The sequence below is a fragment of the Branchiostoma floridae genome, chromosome 2 (assembly GCF_000003815.2).
Source record: "Branchiostoma floridae strain S238N-H82 chromosome 2, Bfl_VNyyK, whole genome shotgun sequence".
NCBI lineage: Eukaryota > Metazoa > Chordata > Leptocardii > Amphioxiformes > Branchiostomatidae > Branchiostoma > Branchiostoma floridae.
The window spans coordinates 11628476-11645799 of record NC_049980.1 but is presented as its reverse complement, the minus strand read 5'-3'; the positions used below and the strand labels follow the sequence as shown (position 1 = coordinate 11645799).

Genomic DNA, 17324 nt, shown 5'->3' with positions numbered 1-17324 from the left:
TTCACTCAATCTTCTAGATGATTAGTACACAGTGAGTGGTGACGTTAAAAAAAAGTTGCCTCAGTTTTCACGAATGATACCTGTCATGATAAAGGCAAAAGTGTATACGCATTTTTTTATGAATCAAGAGCGCTCTCTAGCAATTTGAAACCAAACTGAACAAGACACAACGATAAGAATGTACCTGTGTGACCTGCAGGGGATCGTTCTGGAAGCCACACTACCACATCATGAACGAGCGCAGGGAGATGGTGTTCGACATGTGGGGGCCGTGCTGCGCCTGGAGCGGGGCCTGCTGTACTTGTGACGTCGATTTTACGGTAATCATGTCGATCAAACCGCGTGCACTGTCCATATATGGTGTTGGTATGTTTGTCGTTTCCGATAAGCACACTCCACCTAAGGCTTGAGACGTCAATTTTGTCATACCGTCTAATAATTCGATCAAACTGAATGCACTTTAAGTATTTGAGACTACGGAAATTTTGATCCTCATGATCCTCTCTGGATGTGACGTTTGTGCTTATGACTTTTATGTGACGTTGCTCCTATAGGTCCTATATCAAAACATAACTTCTCAGTGATCTTACACATACTTAAAAGGCATAAGGAGGGAGGGTACAGCATATGAAAATGGGATTGCATGGCAGCACCCAAATAACGGGCCCTCTCGATGTCAAGATCATCGTCAAAACATCGTACTTTGAATTTACAGGCCTACGGCAGTGACGGGCACACCGAGGTGGGGAAAGTCACCCGTCAGTTCGCTGGCTTCGCCAAGGAGATGTTCACTGATGCCACCAACTTCTCCGTCACGTGTAAGTCACGTGTCCCTCACGTGCGCTACTTAGATCATTACATTTCACAAGAACTAATTACCTGGTCAGCCAATCAGAAATGAGACAGCCCAGCTTTCATCGTTGCTTGACAAGTGCTGGTATATTGACCAATAGAAACTATACATACGTCACATATTTCCTAGTCACGTGGACAGCTGTGGCCTGAAGTATCTCTAGTTCGCCTTTATCAGCTAGTAATCTGTTTTTGTTGTTTTTATAAACAGCGTACCTAGGGATATTAAGTCGACGGATTATAGTTTTACACTCGAGTATTAATAGTTTGAAAATATATGTACTGCAATTTGAAACCACCGTCCGTTGAATTGATATCTCTAAACACCTCGCTTTAAATATAACGGATATTGGTTACGCCTAAAAGTTGAACTTACGTTAGAATGTGAGCCTTTATTTCCGAATTATGGCCTTTATTTGTCACGTGCATGTATCATTGAAATGTTCGTCCATGGTGGATGACATGTATCCCTCCATTGTATTTACTTCAGTTCCCCAGGACCTGGATGTCAAACTGAAGGCGACTATGCTCGGTGCATGTCTTCTGGTGGTAAGTTTCAATAGATCATTATGGCTAGACTGATCTAACTCCCTGTTAATCCTAATTCAATATTGCCGATTATATGCACATACTGACTATTTTACCTCAGCTGACATACACAAGTAGCGTTGGCATCTATAAAAAAGAGAGCTGAAACTTTCCACAATTTCCAAAGTGAAAATGAATTTTTATAATCGATCGTATGGCTATGATATGATTTGTGAAACAAGTCTGGTTCCATCTTACAATGCTTTGTATATCTAACAACGGAAAGTTGGACTTTGACGAGCCATCTATAGTGTCGCCAGGTATTATTGAAAACCATTAGAGGAATCGGACGTTCTTACGTAACATCAACTCTCATGATTCCACAAAGTACCATAATAGCGTAACACGAGAAGAATAGATGAATCCAAAGTTATTGAATGGGATGTACCAATGTAGCATCAGAAATCTTCAGATCTATACACTTAAGGTATTTAGGTGTTCCGGACAATCTTGAGAAGCCATTTTTATGATGTGGCGGTATTATGGCACCTGGTGGATTACGAGAGATGATCTTACACAATAAATAAAAACAAAACAACATTTTACATGATGTTTGACTGAGACATGACTTGTTGTTAACGGTTATTTGTTTCCAGGACTTCATGTACTTTGAGGACCAGGACAAGGAAAATAATTAATAGTGATGATGCACAGGAAGAGGCTGGGGCAAAGTGGATGATCATGAAGACTGTATATTAGCGAAAACATCTGGGCACTCTCTGTAGCAGAACCTTTACTTTTTAACAAGGACAATGTGTAATTTACAGATGATTTTATAACATTATATAATGCTCTGTAATTATTCATGGTAAATATGATGTCATAATGCTTATAGTGCACATTCAAGAGTTTACAACTTTTGGTAGACCCCTGTTCTGAAGATAGGAGGTACTGGTTTTGAATAGTGTCATCAATAAGTACTTATTACTATAGTCTAAAGCTTTTAACAAATTGCTGAGCTGACAGAACGTAACAACGGGTCCATAGTGGGTTTAACGGCAAAATCAACTCATTATACACAAATGTACATAATTAGCTTATTGCTCTCAACGTAACACTTTTGATTCTTAGCAAAATATCTGATTTATTCAATCATAAAAAAAACTATGATGGCAATCCTTGCTGTATTTTATACTCTATTCACGTGTGCGAACACTCAAGAAAACGTAGGAAAGAAAGAAAGTAATCATCCTGCATTTCAACGCCACAAAGCTTAAGCTTTTGAAAACGAATATTTGTTAGATATATGGTCATAGGGAAGTGCCAAAGTTTCATTCTCAACAGTCTGGCACTAGCTGTTGTATATTCCGCTGCATTGCAATAGTAGTGAGAAGCTCTCGGTGTACATTATCTGAAAGCTGATACATATAGAGACAACTCTCGACTGGTCATTGATACCAGTAGTTCAACAAATGAGAAGATTTTTGCAAGTCGTTATAAAATGTTCACATTTCTTCCTTTCTGTCTGGTGTGTTTATATTTGAACCTTTGTGGACGTAGCAATTGGCCCAATGGAAAGGTTTGGAAAATGTGTGTTTTAGCTTACATTGATACATCTATGTCTCAAATAAATGATTTTGGACTATGGACTATGGCAAATTTATTCACTGTTAAGTTTTTTACTTTATTTTTCATGATTTTATCGTTGTGCATACAAAAAAAAGGTATTGCCAGCGAAATAATCTTGAACACACAAACAATCAAAAACAGTGCCGTCGTCGGAAATGAGTCTCCCTTCGGACCGACACAAACCGAGCCTGTGTAGACTATATGACATTCAGTAGTTTCTAGCGAGGATCAATCAAATACTAGTAGCTGCTGCCAGGTCACCGGCAACAGCTGTCGAGTTGCGAGCTTTTCGCATCCTTAACTTAACTTAAATGTAAATTCCCTGAACTCATTAACAAAGCAGCCAGTATTGTTCGTCACGTTGCACCGAGTTTTACTTTTTCACTACAGCTGTTCTATTATCAGTTTGAAAAGTTTAATTTGATGATCAAAAGGTTAACAAACTGTAGAGATTTTTTTACGCCTTGAAAGTTTTTGGAATGATTGCCCTGTAGATCATTTCCGTCTCGTATTATTATGCGCCCAGGCTCTTAGGTTGTACATGTATGAGTACACATACTTCGCACCGTTTTCTTTTTTACTTCTTTGAGATAATTTCACTTTTCATCACTATACAGGCGTACTTTTGTAACTGAAATATTGCTATGCATATTGCGATTTTGCTTCTTGTCACCGCCTTAAAAAGTTGCTAAGTTTAAGTCTTGTGCGTGCTACGATATCTATGGGTGCTATTTCTGTGTATTCACTGAAAGCCATAGAAGTGAATGCACACTGCCAGTCGAACATTAACTATTGGTGTAACATGACAGATCTGAACGCGACGATGTGGTTTACCAACAGCTAGGTATTTGAAACTCGTCCATGAACAGAAGAGGAGTGAACATGCTGCAAATTAATAAAAGGAAGCCCTACAAAGACTTCCTTTGTAATTATTGCTGTTATCTAGCAGCCACGTAATCGAAAGACAATAGGTGTGAAATATTCCTACCTGCGCCTCGCGTGCCACTAGTAAGTGTTAATTAGTTACCCTACATAGGAATGAACTGACTTCGTGGGCATTGACCTCGCTAGGATTCTAGTTCACGTCATTCAGAGCTGCCAGCAAATAAAAAGAGTATCCAACATGCACTACTGTTATTTCGAGACACATTCTACTTATGAAAATCTACAACAGAAATGTCCTCAAACGACCCCGAGCACAGTGATTAAGGTGCAAAACACGTCCATCCTGTTGATGACTAGAATGCTCTGACGTCACCCTCAAGGCACAAATAAACAAGTCAGACAATGAGTCGAATCTGTCGCACAAGACAGCGCTCAATCATGGCACAAAACAACGTCCGCAAACCAGGCGTCTTCTCTTGCGTTTTCGTTATTATTGCCCTCGTCGTGCAGGAGAGCCAAGCAGCGAACGTTGCCATGATGTACGACCTGGCTCAGAGTCACTGGGCCCGGTTTGTAGTGCTTGGAGACGCGCTGGCATCCCGCGGGCACAACGTAACAGTGGTGGCACCAGAAGACATTCTGTCCTGGATACACCGCGGAGTCAGAGACCCTTTCAACTATCTAACCTTCCCCGAGGCGGGGACAAGAACCTACGTTGAGGATTACATCGGTAAAGCCTGGACAAGGATATTAGAACAAAGGTATATGTACCAACAGACGTGGTCTCACGTTGCATCTTATCGTCAAGCAGCCTGGAGATGCCAGTCGCTTCTTTCCCAGGTAAGTGTCAGTGGCATGTAAATTCGGATCGTCTAATCCAACCCACCTGTATCAAAAGGTAGAAATGCAAAATAAATACCATAAAAATGCAACTATCTGACAGACATCGAAGCCGTTACTAGTACTTCATTGGCTGAAGAGCTAATTGCAACTGTCTCATTGGTTGAACTCGTAATTGTGATAGACAGATAGGATCGGCCTATTGTGTGTCTGTACTTTCAAGGAGATTCCTTTATCTAATGTCCTTGGTGCACATCACTCTGCATCAGACAAGATGTAATTGTTTTGTTTACATTCATGTCTAAGTCGTCGGCGATAGTGCGGTCTATGATGACTTCGGCTAATATGTAGTTTGCGGACTTAGAAGTCGACCTTTCAGGCCCAGAAAATCACTGTACATTGGCGACAGGGTCCGATATTAGCTGGCTCTTAAGGCCGGAAACTACTTATTAGCTCTTACTTCAATTTTAGGTGGTGCATGAAGAATCATGTACAAGATGTATGTGTGTACGTGACCTGAATCAGGTACATGTCCACTAAGAATGGACAATACCCTGGAGGCAATTCTCGCAGCACGTCAGAGTAACCCATGTTCCCTGAATCATCCTATCCAGTCTGAGAACATACCGCTTCTTGATTGCATATAGGAAATAGAAATGCGAGGAGTCTAGTGAAGTTATCATTAGACGTCTCAAAATAATAGTTGCCCCTAGCCTAAAGTCATGAAAAAGACACCGAACAAGACAATGCTTTATCAATTAGGCTCCAAATGTGCGTGACACGATCGACAGCAAAAATTATAGCTGCCTCTTGCCTGGGCTTGGTGCTATCCTAGTTACTAGTACATTGTAGTTATCGGGCGAGTATGGGATCTGCAGTGAACTAAATAGGATGGCTCATTAAAAACTTATCGTTTTCTTTTGTCAATTATGAAATCCCGTTGTAGGGAGACGTGTTGGACAAACTCCGACAAGCCGACATCATACTGGGAGAACGCCTGACCCCGTGTGCCGCAGTGGCCTCCACTGCCGTCGGCGTGCCCTTGGCCCTGCTCAGCGTACCCATGCCTGCGAGTTGGCTGGGCTCGGGCGTCCCGGCTCCAACCTGCTGTTTCCCCGTCCCGTTCTCGGGGCTCGGGCGGGTCCGAACCTTCCGCGACAGGGTCCAGAATCTTGCCGGCTACGTGGCGACTATGGTCTTTGGGCGTGCCATAACCGCCTTCTACTTTGACCACCTTGCTAAGAAGTATATAGGTAAGACTTGAACACTCTGATAAAAGTTTCTCACAGTTTTCAAGACTATGTTATGTATTCCATCCACATAGTTAGTTTATGTCCAAAATCTATGACTATCTATGTAAAGATCATGCTTTTCGCCATTCGGTCAGGGAAGGGAAGGTGTCATCAGTTTGTATAACCGTAGAAGTGATTAGATAGAAAACTTAAAAAAAATAGACGGATCGGAAAAAATCTTAACTTTGAAATTTCCTTTGCTTTTACGCTGGAAAACATAATACGAAATTTGTACATGATAAGTTTGAACTTCCCCTGCTTTCAATCTGCCTCTGGTCAATTACGGCATGTGACACTGCGGTAGACAAGGTAAAATGGGTACATGCTTGTAAAATTCGATAGCATTGTCGTATGGCAATGAAATTTCACAAGGTGCTAGTAGTAATTAAATGAAATAAAACACCGGACAAATTATGTTGATATGATAGATTTTTGGGTTAAAAAACACACATTTTGGTTAAAAAATATTAGGTTCATTTCATGATGCGAAATTTGTACATGAGGTAACTAGCAAGAGGTTAACACCCCGACCTAAGTGTTATGTGATTAAATAACAAGAAATGCAGAGTGCAGGTCTTCTGGACACTTCGTTCTCCTGCCAAGAAATTAGACATATCTCAAACATCTGACCCAGGTGCAGACGCCACCTTCGTGACCGCCCTAGCGGACACTGACCTGTGGCTTCTCACCGAACATCCGGGGCTCGACCCGGTCCGTCCGCACATGCCTAATATGGTCAACATAGGAGGCTTCATGGCCACACCTGCAAAGCCACTACCACAGGTGAAGTGTTGTTGTCATATTTTCCGTCTCATCTGCATTCTTTCTTTCCCTTCCTTCTTTATTTCAGTCACTTACTGTGATAGAGCGCCCTCACGTGTTTTCTTTCCCCTAAATACATGTACAATTAATCACTTTCGCCAAGAAAATTATGTTTTGGTTTATCTGTCCTCGTGTTTCTTTGTGTGTTTGTGATTAGCATAGTTTGAAAAGTTGTAGATAAACCTTTATGATATTCGGTACGTTGGTAACGTTAGGTGCACGTTGGTAAAATGAAAAAAAAAGAGAAGAATTTAGATTATGGGACCCCTAGCGACTTTTTAGGGTACCACAGCGGGGCTTCTGGTTTTGGTATCTGGTGATCTTGACCTACTATAGTTTAAAAAAATGTCAAGGTTATATAGATAGATCTTTTTATGTTCATTTATTGTAGTTTAAGTGCTACTCGAACAAAGAACAAACGTTAGTATTTAAACGTTAGTGATGTAACAACGTTAACACCAACCCTGTGTTCTGAGACTGAAGTTCTCAAGACTGAACGTGCTAATATATGTAATATAAATTATAACTTTTGAGACATTCACTCACTTTAGGATTTGGAGGACTTCATGCAGGGATCAGACCACGGTGTCATCATCTTTGGCCTTGGGACCTTTGTGAAAGGCGTGCCGGCTGAACTGGCAGAAGTGTTCGCCTCAGCCTTCGCCCAGCTTCCGCAGCGAGTGGTGTGGCGATACGACGAGAAAGAGCCGCCCCGCGGTTTAGGAAAGAACACCAAGGTGATGAAGTGGATGCCTCAGAACGACCTTCTAGGTGCGATATCGTGCTGCTTGAAAAATTTTCATTATGGTCTAGCGAAGTAATATAAATGGTTCGAATGATATAAGTGTCACTGACGAAAGGTAGTGGATACTACCTGAAACATCTGACTGTTTCCTATTGCTTGAGAAAGTACTGTTTGGTGTATCCAAGGAGGTTGAAAAAAAACCCTCCATGGTGTATCTTAAGCTTATCACCTGGGTGCCTAACCTTAAAATCTATTGTTCGACTGATGAGTGAGTCCATCTCAAATCATACCCTAGTCGCGATTCTGGCACTTTGTGAGCACAGATATAGAATAGTACAACTTCCATTGACCTGAAATAAAACATTAGGATTGGCCTCTTACCTCGCTAGTAATCTATGTGTGTCCATGTACAGGACACCCCAAGACGCGCCTGTTTATGAACCACGGTGGCCTGAATGGCCTGCACGAGGCTGTGTACCACGGCGTGCCCATGGTCATCTTACCGCTGACGGTTGAACACCAGGCTTACGCTGACGTCATGGTATCAAAGGGAACGGCAGTGACCCTAGACATCCGTGCTTTAACACCTGAAGATGTCGTATCGGCTATCCAAGAAGTCATCGGAAATTCAAGGTAAATAATTAACTCATTATTGTTATGTACATATCATACATATATCCATAGTGGACGGATATTGGAGAAAGCACATTCTCATGAAAACTCCAATTGAGGTTTGTAACCCAGGTCAACTCAACCTGGGCATAAATTCAAATCGTGGCTAAGCAAGGACACATATCAGACTAACAAATAAACAAACAAACAAACAAGATTCCAACATCACAAACGAACATACAAACCGGAAACAACACCTCCGTTTTCAAGGCGAAAAGGAGTATATGACAGTAGGAAAGATAGCTTCGTTGTGTGGAGTGATGGTTGACAGCACACTTAAAGACTGCACTGAAATGTTGAAAGGATGAAAAGAAGGCAGAGAAAGGCTTGTTGTTTACATGTGGGTTGAAATAGATCACAGAAAACGAGTCGCTATGAATATTTAAAAGAAAGTTGTTTCACATACCCAGATTGTGATTTTTGCGTGTTTTACAGCTACTTGTGTCTGGGAGAATCCCGTACATGCTCCTCTAACCAGAGACGCCCACCATACAGCAGTGTGCCAGATGTCATAACTTCTCCGGCTCGGGAATTCGACATGGACTTCGAACTGAACAGGTCTGGAATGAGATAGTTATTCACCACTTTGTGTCTTCGCTATGGTCTTTTCATGTGTCCATTGAAATTTGCACGATTTGTTACAAAGACTCTTATCATTTATTGAACTGCAGTTCACCGATATTGGAACAAATGGCAAAAGACTTCTATAGGGGGCGTTGTGGTTTAGGGAGATCTTTACATAAAGAATATTTTCGATAGCTTTAATTCTTTTATTATACTAAATATTACCTCCAGCGTCAGTTTTTCTCGATTGGTTTGTTGCATGTCCCCATGCAAAGGAAGTGACTTTAATCTTAATTTCATCTAAACTAACTGATTCTTTCCTCTGAACAGTTACAAAGAAAGTGCAGAACGACTAGCAAAGCTGTTCCATGATCAGCCACAACCCCCTCTGGAACGTGCTGTTTGGTGGATCGAACACGTCATCAGACATGGCGGACTCCCGCACCTGCGCACTGCGATGAACGACGTGCCGTTTTACCAGTACTTCCATCTTGACGTTTTAGTTGTTTTTGTAGCTATCGTCACTGCTCTGTGGTTACCGTTTACACGTATCTTTATAATGAAGTATTGTTGGCAGAGAATGGCGGTAGGCGTCGGCATTTCCATTTTGGTGATTTCCATACCCATTATGTTCTTAGATGGACTATAGACGCCATTGAACCAAGGAGATTATGGACTATTTAAAGTTTCTTGCTTGGATAATCTCTGACCGACAATTGACAAAAAAAAATGAATTTCTGATGTATACATGTATTTCGTATTGTGACTGGATTTGTAAGTGAACAGTCATTATGTTGGTACTAGTATATCGTCCTCGAAATCAAACGCCTCAGCTGCTAACGTTACAGGTAGCCATAACCTTTTAAAGTCGTTGTCAAGATGTAACGTTGGTATACATGTGACTATTCTACAGCACTCTTATTCTGTGATACATATATCAGTATATTTTAAGGTATAGATATTACAATGCAACTATTATAAAGGCAACACTTAGGTTCATGTGATATTTTCTACATTAAAGCATTGTCGAAACATTTCTTTGCTTCCTCCGTCAATATTGTTGCACAGACGCCGTCTGGGTCCATATATCAGTGATGGTGGTAGGAAGTCTCGGCTATGGTCAGGATACATTTCTTTCCAGACTAATAAAATTTTCACAGACAGCCTACTAGTATCATATCTATCCCCTCCTCCTTCCTGTATTTCATTCAGATCCAAGTATTCACACCTGTATTCACAATTGTTTTCACCTTAAGCCTGACAAAACAACTATCCCAACCTTTCGACGTGGCAACTACAACTTGTCTTGACATAGATCCAATCTGGGCGTGGCTGTAACGTGTCCTGGGAGATGACGTAAGCCCGCTGGAGAGTCTTTTCTTCCGTGCAGAATCCGCCAGCCGATGCAGTACCGCAGCCTTGGTGGACTGGGGTGGCGCTTCTGCAACTCACCTCGTGTATCAGTTGTAGCTTGGTGCGCCCGTTTCTGTCCGACCCCACCCACAGCTCAACCTGAGTACGACATTTACAGAATGAACGGGTCGTCAGAAACTATTTCTACATTGACTTTTATCAATAACCTTTTTTTCTGGACAGATGTATCGTTGATATATTTGTCTTCCTTTGATAGACGCATATCAGTCGTGACTTTCGCGAGAAGAGAGTACTAGTATTTCACAATCTGTTAAGCTTTCGTGAAGTAAGGATAAAAAATAAACACAGATAGCGTTTCCCTAACTGGGTCATTTGCCGCAAAGTACGCCCCCTAGTCATGAAAAAAAAACGTACCTCCTCATTTTTCCTGTTTAGAGCTGTCCTGGGGTTGACGAACTTACCGTTCGCTGCGCACGGGTTGAGGGACTCTACACCACTCAGTGGGTGGAAGGAGGGCCTGAGCAAAAAATCATTGTAGAGATGATAGTACGTTGTGCATTATAGTTCAAGAAGACCATTGACACTGAGTTGCGAAACAGCTGTACCATCCTATTAACGTACATGCTGGCCCGTATTATATCCCCAGAGATATGTCATTACCTTTGCCAAGAAGTTATGTTTTTGATAGCGCGCGCGCGCGCGCGCGTGTGTGAGTGTGTATGACGCGGCTGTATGCAAAAGTGAGGACCTTATTTGCATACATGATGACAAACACACATCATACATCAGTAATGGTTAAATTCATTTGACGGAGGTATGTGGTCGTTGAACTCTAGTTTAGAAGTAGTTTCTTCGAATTCACAGTGCATATATAACTGTAGCAATACGGAAATGCTGTATGACACTATCCCCCTACAAGCATCACTGCCATGACGCTGTCATGATATAAAAGTGCCAAACACTTACTTTGTCTTGTTGCCCTGTTGAACGGTCAAGTTTGCGAAGTCCTCTGGGTCAACACCAAACGCATCCAGTCCAAACCTAAGTTAAAACGAAGTTCATCGACCAATCGACATAAAACAACAAAAAAATTGAAATTTTCCGAATTGTTTGACCGATGTTTAACGGATTAAGGAAGCAAACGGATCTACCAGTGGAAAATAGAATAAAGCAGAGAGTACATTTCCGGTTAACTTTTAAATAATCATCTAAACGAAGAGTTTCTAAATCAGTGTCTCACTAAAAGGACTGTGCGTTACCTGGTGATGTAGTAGGTAAAATCGTCTGGTCGCTCATTTTGCAGGAGGCAGGACGAAAGATTACTGTTGTGCTCTTGACTGCAGAACTCGTCAAAGTCACTAGGTACTGTGGGTGAAAATCACGAAGAATCAAGTCAGAACATTCTTTTTACAGTCTGACGTCACAGTATCAAGAGCACGCACGTTGTTTGTGATAACATTGAAGTCAGACGTTATGCATTGACCTGGCAGTCTTTTGTAACTGGACGTTTTCTGATAACTGGCATGGGTTGAACATCTATGAAATATTTGTTTTTGTGATCACCTGTTGTTAGAGGTACAGGGTCCGTCCGCTCCAGGTTTGCCGGGTTGTTTGTGGTGGGTACCTCACTGCTGTCTATGGAATCCGGAGCTGTAATTGTAAACAATGCACAAAATGAAAGAAATTGTCACTTGTCAAGTGTATTTCTAAGGGTAGTAAGACTACACACACACACACACACACACACACATGCGCGCGCGCACACACACACACACACACACACGCTCGCACGCATGCACACACATTATCTGGTAATGACCTTATTTTGGAGGTATCAAAATTAGCTACCCCGCAATCCAGCCTTGTTTGCTTTTGTCCAGCTAACCAGACTGTATTCTAGGATAAAATGCGTACCTTCCTGACAGCGACAAACGGGACAGCCCCTGGCGTCAGTCTCCCGTCCATACTCACACTGCAGCGCGCATGGCGACGGGCGGCATAACTGCAGTCCTGGTTCGGGCAGAAGCATGCGGCTGCGCATGCGTGGGAAGGAAAGTCTGCTTCTCCCTTGTCCTGGAACAAACACTTCGTAGTCAGTCAGTGTGTCAAAACCACCGAATAACTGGGGAACGCATATATAGAAAATACATATGTGCACATCGCCTAGCATAAATCCAATGTAAAAACGTACATCAATGTGAACTAGAAGAAGATATATGATCAAAGGTGTACTGTCGACCTTTACTCATCTAAAGCCGTCGTATAAGCGATAAGGTATTTCTCGCCCTTAAAGTTTCCCACAGGTTAGTATACCCGCAACAGGTTATGTTCATTTCATACAAAAGGTTCATCTTGACACTACACTAAGAACATAGGTTAAAGGGACATATAGACAGAGGACATGCCACGAGTTGACCTATATTTTGTACATCACGTAATATGGCCATTCCCAAACTTCCATCTGAATACATGATATGATAACATACCTTGACAGAAGCAAAGTACTGACACAAAGACTACAGCAATAACCTCTCTGTAGATCTTCATGACTCTCGGAATAGGAACAATGCCTCGAGTTGACAACAAACTCACTCAGTTCTCTCCCTCCCAGTTAGCACTTCGTGCTGAGCTTGGCAGAAGTCGCGAACAGCTGCGACACGTCGCACTGTCCTCACGCTGCCACCCCCTGCTAACCGTCAGTAGTTCAGTGGCAGCTGTTTGGACTACTGACAACATTCTTGTTTGGTTCTGCGTGGTTTTGGCACGATTTGTGGGCTAGAGAAAGCGGTTTTCATCTCCTGTCAGACAGGGGCAAAATATATGATCACGCCACAGGTTCTGGGGACAAACTGGCGATTTGGAGGTCGCACGCCAACGTCGGAGGTGGGGTGTGTTGTGGTTTTGGTAGTGTAAATATTTTCACTGACCTCAGTTGGAAGTTCTTCACCAAATGTGGTCTTCACGGTGAAGTTCACCAATAAGTTTCCCCCACTTCTAGTCCTTGTTGATGTGAATTTAGTACCAAGTGACATCCAGTATCGAATTGGAAAACATACTAAGTTCAAGAATCCTTTTCTTCCAAATTCTCACAACTCAACCATACAGCGACTACAAGATAATTTTGTAACCATTGTTTTTTGATAATTAGAATATGATGAAAGATGTAGAAGACAGCAAAGCATACAAAGCGTAAGAGAACTTGCTCGTTGCGCGATCTGTCAATTTTTGGCTGCTCCGCTCTCGCAGCTTCTAATTGTAACGTAAGTAAAGGAAGAAAATTGTCTTTGCTGCTCAAAAGCTATGTACTTTGTAAACACCAATGGCTTTGAAAGGAATATGATATTAGTGGTCTTAATTTCAGAGCAAAACATGTTCTTTTATGGTCTGTTTTTATCTTTCCAAGTCACATACAAGTCCGAAAAACGTTTCTAAAAATTACTTGTAAGTTAGAGATATCTAATCTTCATGTTGTAGGGGACGTTTTCTTCTAGCTGGAGGTTTCAATAGGAAGGAGAAAGACGAGGCAGTTTGACACAGAAAAAGAGGAGGACAGTTTGATACAGAAACGGGTCAGCTAGGTAAACCTAACGATTCAAACTCGCCAAACATTATATTTGCTTGGAGATGACGACATGTTGATGTTACAGCCTTGTTGAGTCAGTAGTACGACTTCCTGTGGCTGCTCAGTAAAAGCGCTTATGTAAGCAGTTTCTGGCCTTTCCTGACCTCTGGTCGGTGTATCCAAGGTTGTTTATACCTCTTCACACGTGTCTTACTGCATCCTGCTAACAGCCGCGGTAAGGTTAAGTGACAGAATGCTAAGGGCACTTCAAAACAACTTCCACATTACATTGAAATGTCACGGTATGATTAATGTCTCTGTTTTTACCGCGCCGCTTGTTGCTTCTGGCCGTCACCCCAAGTTTAGACTAACTTCGCGTGACAAGTTACATAATCCAGCTTGCCGTGTTTTCCCCGACCTCTCCGCACAATGTTTGCCTCAGGTAGACATCATCTTAACTTCATCACTATGGTTCAAGCCCGTTGCTTGCCATTGCAAAGGGAGCTATGCATTGAGCTAATTATGATCTAAAGCTGATGTATTTCAATATATATATGATATGACATTATGTTGTATATTGTTCAGATCTAAAGTTGCGCGTGGGGAAGAAGTCTTTACCAGCTGACAGATAGCTAAGTATTAACTGTAGTTTCCTAACTGCTACGGCGCAACATGATTTCATGGTACCAGACATCTATGTTTTTCAAGGAATTACGAACTTAAGCTTAGGAATGTAACTGACAACAGAAAAGACAGGCTGTAATATTTTTCATGTCATATAATGATATAATGTTTTGTCAATAAACATACACTGCAAAGCAGAATCTAGTTAGATTTCTTTTATTTTACTCTCGGATAACAACGCTTTTTAATCATATCAAACTGTAAATCTATTGCATATGGCTTTATACAAGATTGTAAATATATGAGAACTACACACATTCTTCTCCCATTCTGATGAATGCTTGCTTTTAATGCGTGTTTTTTTTATGGCGTGCCCTTTTCCTCAGAATACGTGACATTTACTCTACAATGCGTACCGTTTCAGCTGCAATACATACAAAAAGTACCAAAGTTCTTTCATCATGGTACATAATGCCTGGTTTGCAACCCTGCCCTCTACCTCTTCAAACTTACCATAGCAATGCCTTCTCATGTAGCTTTATTGTTTAAGATATCTCCTCTGTTTCTTCGCCTTCCAACTCTGTCTTCTTCGTTTCATCACGATCCAACTCTGTCTCGACACGCACCTCTGATTCGCCCAGCGAGGAAAACTTCGTGAAGAGACTCCTGGGTGTGATCACGTGACAGCTGCAGCTAGCCTTGACAACGATCATGTCCCAGCCAACCTTGGGCGGGTCGCCCGACTTGATCACGACGGCCCTGTGCCACGTGCTCTCCTCCACACACTTACCCTCACAGCCCTGGTGGTTAGGGGTCGAACTGGTGCACTTGACCTCCCGGAACTTCTGCTGCTGGAGGGCCCCTCTCTGTGTTCCCGCCCAAAGTTCCACCGTCTCCCCGCTAACTGTGACGGCGTGGATCGGGGACACCATGTTTGCGGAGTATCCGCATGGGTTGAATGCGGTTTCTGGGTCAGGACGGGATCCGGGGACGAGTTCTGAGCCTGGTTTCACTACTGAAGGCTTCATTGTTTCACACTCAACGTCAGGAAGTCCCACTTCAAGTTCGTCACCTTTCGTATCATGTAAGGTCGTCAGTCTCCTCTTGCCACACGACCTGGTCCCAGCACCGTCCGCTCCCGCTGGCTGCCGATCAGGCTCCAAGAACACATCTTCACCGAACCTAGTGAGAAGACTTTCCTGAATGTCGGGATAGTCACGTTCTAGCTTGCATGAGAGGGAGTTACTGAACTCTTTCGTGTCGCAGAGTCCAACCACCGTGCTGTCGTGGACCGGTACAGGGGGTGGCGTTGTGGTCTCGGTCGCGGCGGTAGTCGGTTGGGCCGTGGTAGTTGGCGGGACCGTGGTCGCTTTGGGACGGAATCGGTCCCAGAATCTCCTCCACAAGGGGTTGGATTTTGGGAGGCCGCGAGGCCAGGCAAACCCTGGGCGACGAATGTGTGAGAGTCCGCGATCACGGTCTCGTGCGGGAGAGATCCCTGCGTGCCCTTCAACAAAAAGACCAAAAAAAAAAAGAAACAGTCACCCTCCGAGTAGAGACCAGCTCCTTCAATGGCTTTGTAATAAAAATTTTCGACGGAATTATATCAATAAAAAGTTGCCATGGTCTCATAATCATGAGTGACATGTGATATTTCATGTCTTACAGTAGAGTTATACTTACAAGACATCCAAGTATAATGCTGTCACGGAACTACATAGTCACATTAAGAAGGAAAAAAATTAAGAATGGTAACAATTACATGTTCCCTTATTTTAGCGGCCAAGCTGTTACTTGTAACGTACTATTACATCACAATTGTAACTGCATTTGAATTTAGTTTCCAAATTAGTGTCCTATGATTGATTGATGATTGCATGTGAATTTGCCCCATAAACGGAGCCTGTCTCTGCAAGATTTAGCCATAAAAGTTTCGACGAAGACACAAAACCTGCTGTTTGTCTGTCAGCTATGTGCATTTGAACAACTTCCAACAGCGCGTGCAACTTAAAGTCAAACTCACCCAACTTGTTTCCACAACAGATAGTCTTTTAGAATCGTTCATAGGTAAACTATTTTTCATCTAAACTTCCCGTCTTGTTACTTCGTAGTGAAAAAACCCAACCGGGCAACCCCACTTTCGATTTCTTTGCAGTAATGTCTATCTCACAAAAAACACCAGCAGGTAACGGAGGGAATTACACAGAGACCTAAACCATTTGATGATACAGCTGTTCAATTTTCATACAAGAAAACGCAAGTACATTAATTCTTATTATCTTGAAGTTGCGAAAACCAGCACGACGACACGGTATTTACCACACACTATTTACATAGATCATTTCGAGACAAGGGCGGATTAAAACTTTCTCTTTTACTCTCAAGAAATAAGATAAAAAACGATGGCTTACCAACGCCGAAGACGCTATGCAGAGACAGACAGCAGGCTAGAAGAATCACAGAAGCAGCCATCTTGAGCAGAGTGTCGCGTGAACTGAAGAGATAGAACTGACGGTGACCCTGTTGATCAGATGGCGCACTGACAGGACACAATCGTTTATGTAGAGTCAAAGCACCCTAGCCAACGACAGGCGAGCCGTCAATCAACGGGCAAATGTTTTGATGGCGCTGCCTTCCTGACAAAACAGGAAGGAACTTTTCCCAGCTGACACACAGCCGAACTATAGTTGTCAAACTCTCTCAAACATCATATGCTGCACAAAGAAGGCCCTACCGGCGTCAACACAGAAGTTCTTAGAATAAGACAGGATGAGTCTGTTAAAAGAACACAGAGGTTCTGAGAATAAGACAGAAGTTCTGAGAATAAGACAGTGTTAAAAGAACACATAGGTTCTGAGAATAAGACAGAAGTTCTGAGAATAAGACAGGATAAATCTGTTCTTGCTGCACGGGTTTCCTGTTTATTACATGGGCA

The 17324-nt window shown here is 42.4% G+C and overlaps 4 protein-coding genes across 5 annotated transcripts in view; 2 read left to right on the top strand and 2 right to left on the bottom strand.

Moving 5' to 3' along the window:
* LOC118410445 (phospholipid scramblase 1-like) overlaps positions 1-3027 on the top strand; it is a gene marked incomplete in the record, with an annotated part of 8024 nt that extends 4997 nt beyond the window's left edge. The window contains 4 exon segments of the mRNA XM_035812176.1: positions 207-320; positions 716-818; positions 1343-1401; positions 2037-3027. Coding sequence (XP_035668069.1) covers positions 207-320; positions 716-818; positions 1343-1401; positions 2037-2078 — 318 coding nt within the window.
* Positions 3028-3187: 160 nt separating this feature from the next.
* Positions 3188-9863, top strand: LOC118410440 (UDP-glucuronosyltransferase 2C1-like). Its single transcript, XM_035812164.1, has 7 exons — positions 3188-4734; positions 5681-5987; positions 6661-6809; positions 7400-7619; positions 8007-8226; positions 8701-8823; positions 9160-9863. The coding sequence occupies exons 1-7, from the start codon at positions 4297-4299 to the stop codon at positions 9476-9478; spliced, it is 1776 nt and encodes a 591-aa protein (XP_035668057.1). The 5' UTR covers positions 3188-4296; the 3' UTR covers positions 9479-9863.
* LOC118410442 lies at positions 9748-13370 on the bottom strand. 2 transcript variants are annotated; one of them, XM_035812168.1, is made up of 7 exons: positions 12796-13370; positions 12118-12276; positions 11767-11853; positions 11463-11568; positions 11170-11244; positions 10618-10720; positions 9748-10341 (listed from the first exon to the last, which is right to left on the bottom strand). In XM_035812168.1, exons 2-7 carry the CDS (start codon positions 12242-12244, stop codon positions 10099-10101), a joined length of 741 nt encoding a protein of 246 aa, XP_035668061.1. In that variant the 5' UTR covers positions 12245-12276; positions 12796-13370; the 3' UTR covers positions 9748-10098. The 2 variants fall into 2 exon arrangements, with proteins under 2 accessions (XP_035668061.1, XP_035668060.1); XM_035812167.1 differs by having other exon boundaries at positions 12690-13340.
* A 1158-nt stretch (positions 13371-14528) lies between these two features.
* On the bottom strand, positions 14529-17168 carry LOC118410441. Its single transcript, XM_035812166.1, has 2 exons — positions 16801-17168; positions 14529-15896 (listed from the first exon to the last, which is right to left on the bottom strand). The coding sequence occupies exons 1-2, from the start codon at positions 16859-16861 to the stop codon at positions 14935-14937; spliced, it is 1023 nt and encodes a 340-aa protein (XP_035668059.1). The 5' UTR covers positions 16862-17168; the 3' UTR covers positions 14529-14934.
* Positions 17169-17324: the final 156 nt, after the last annotated feature.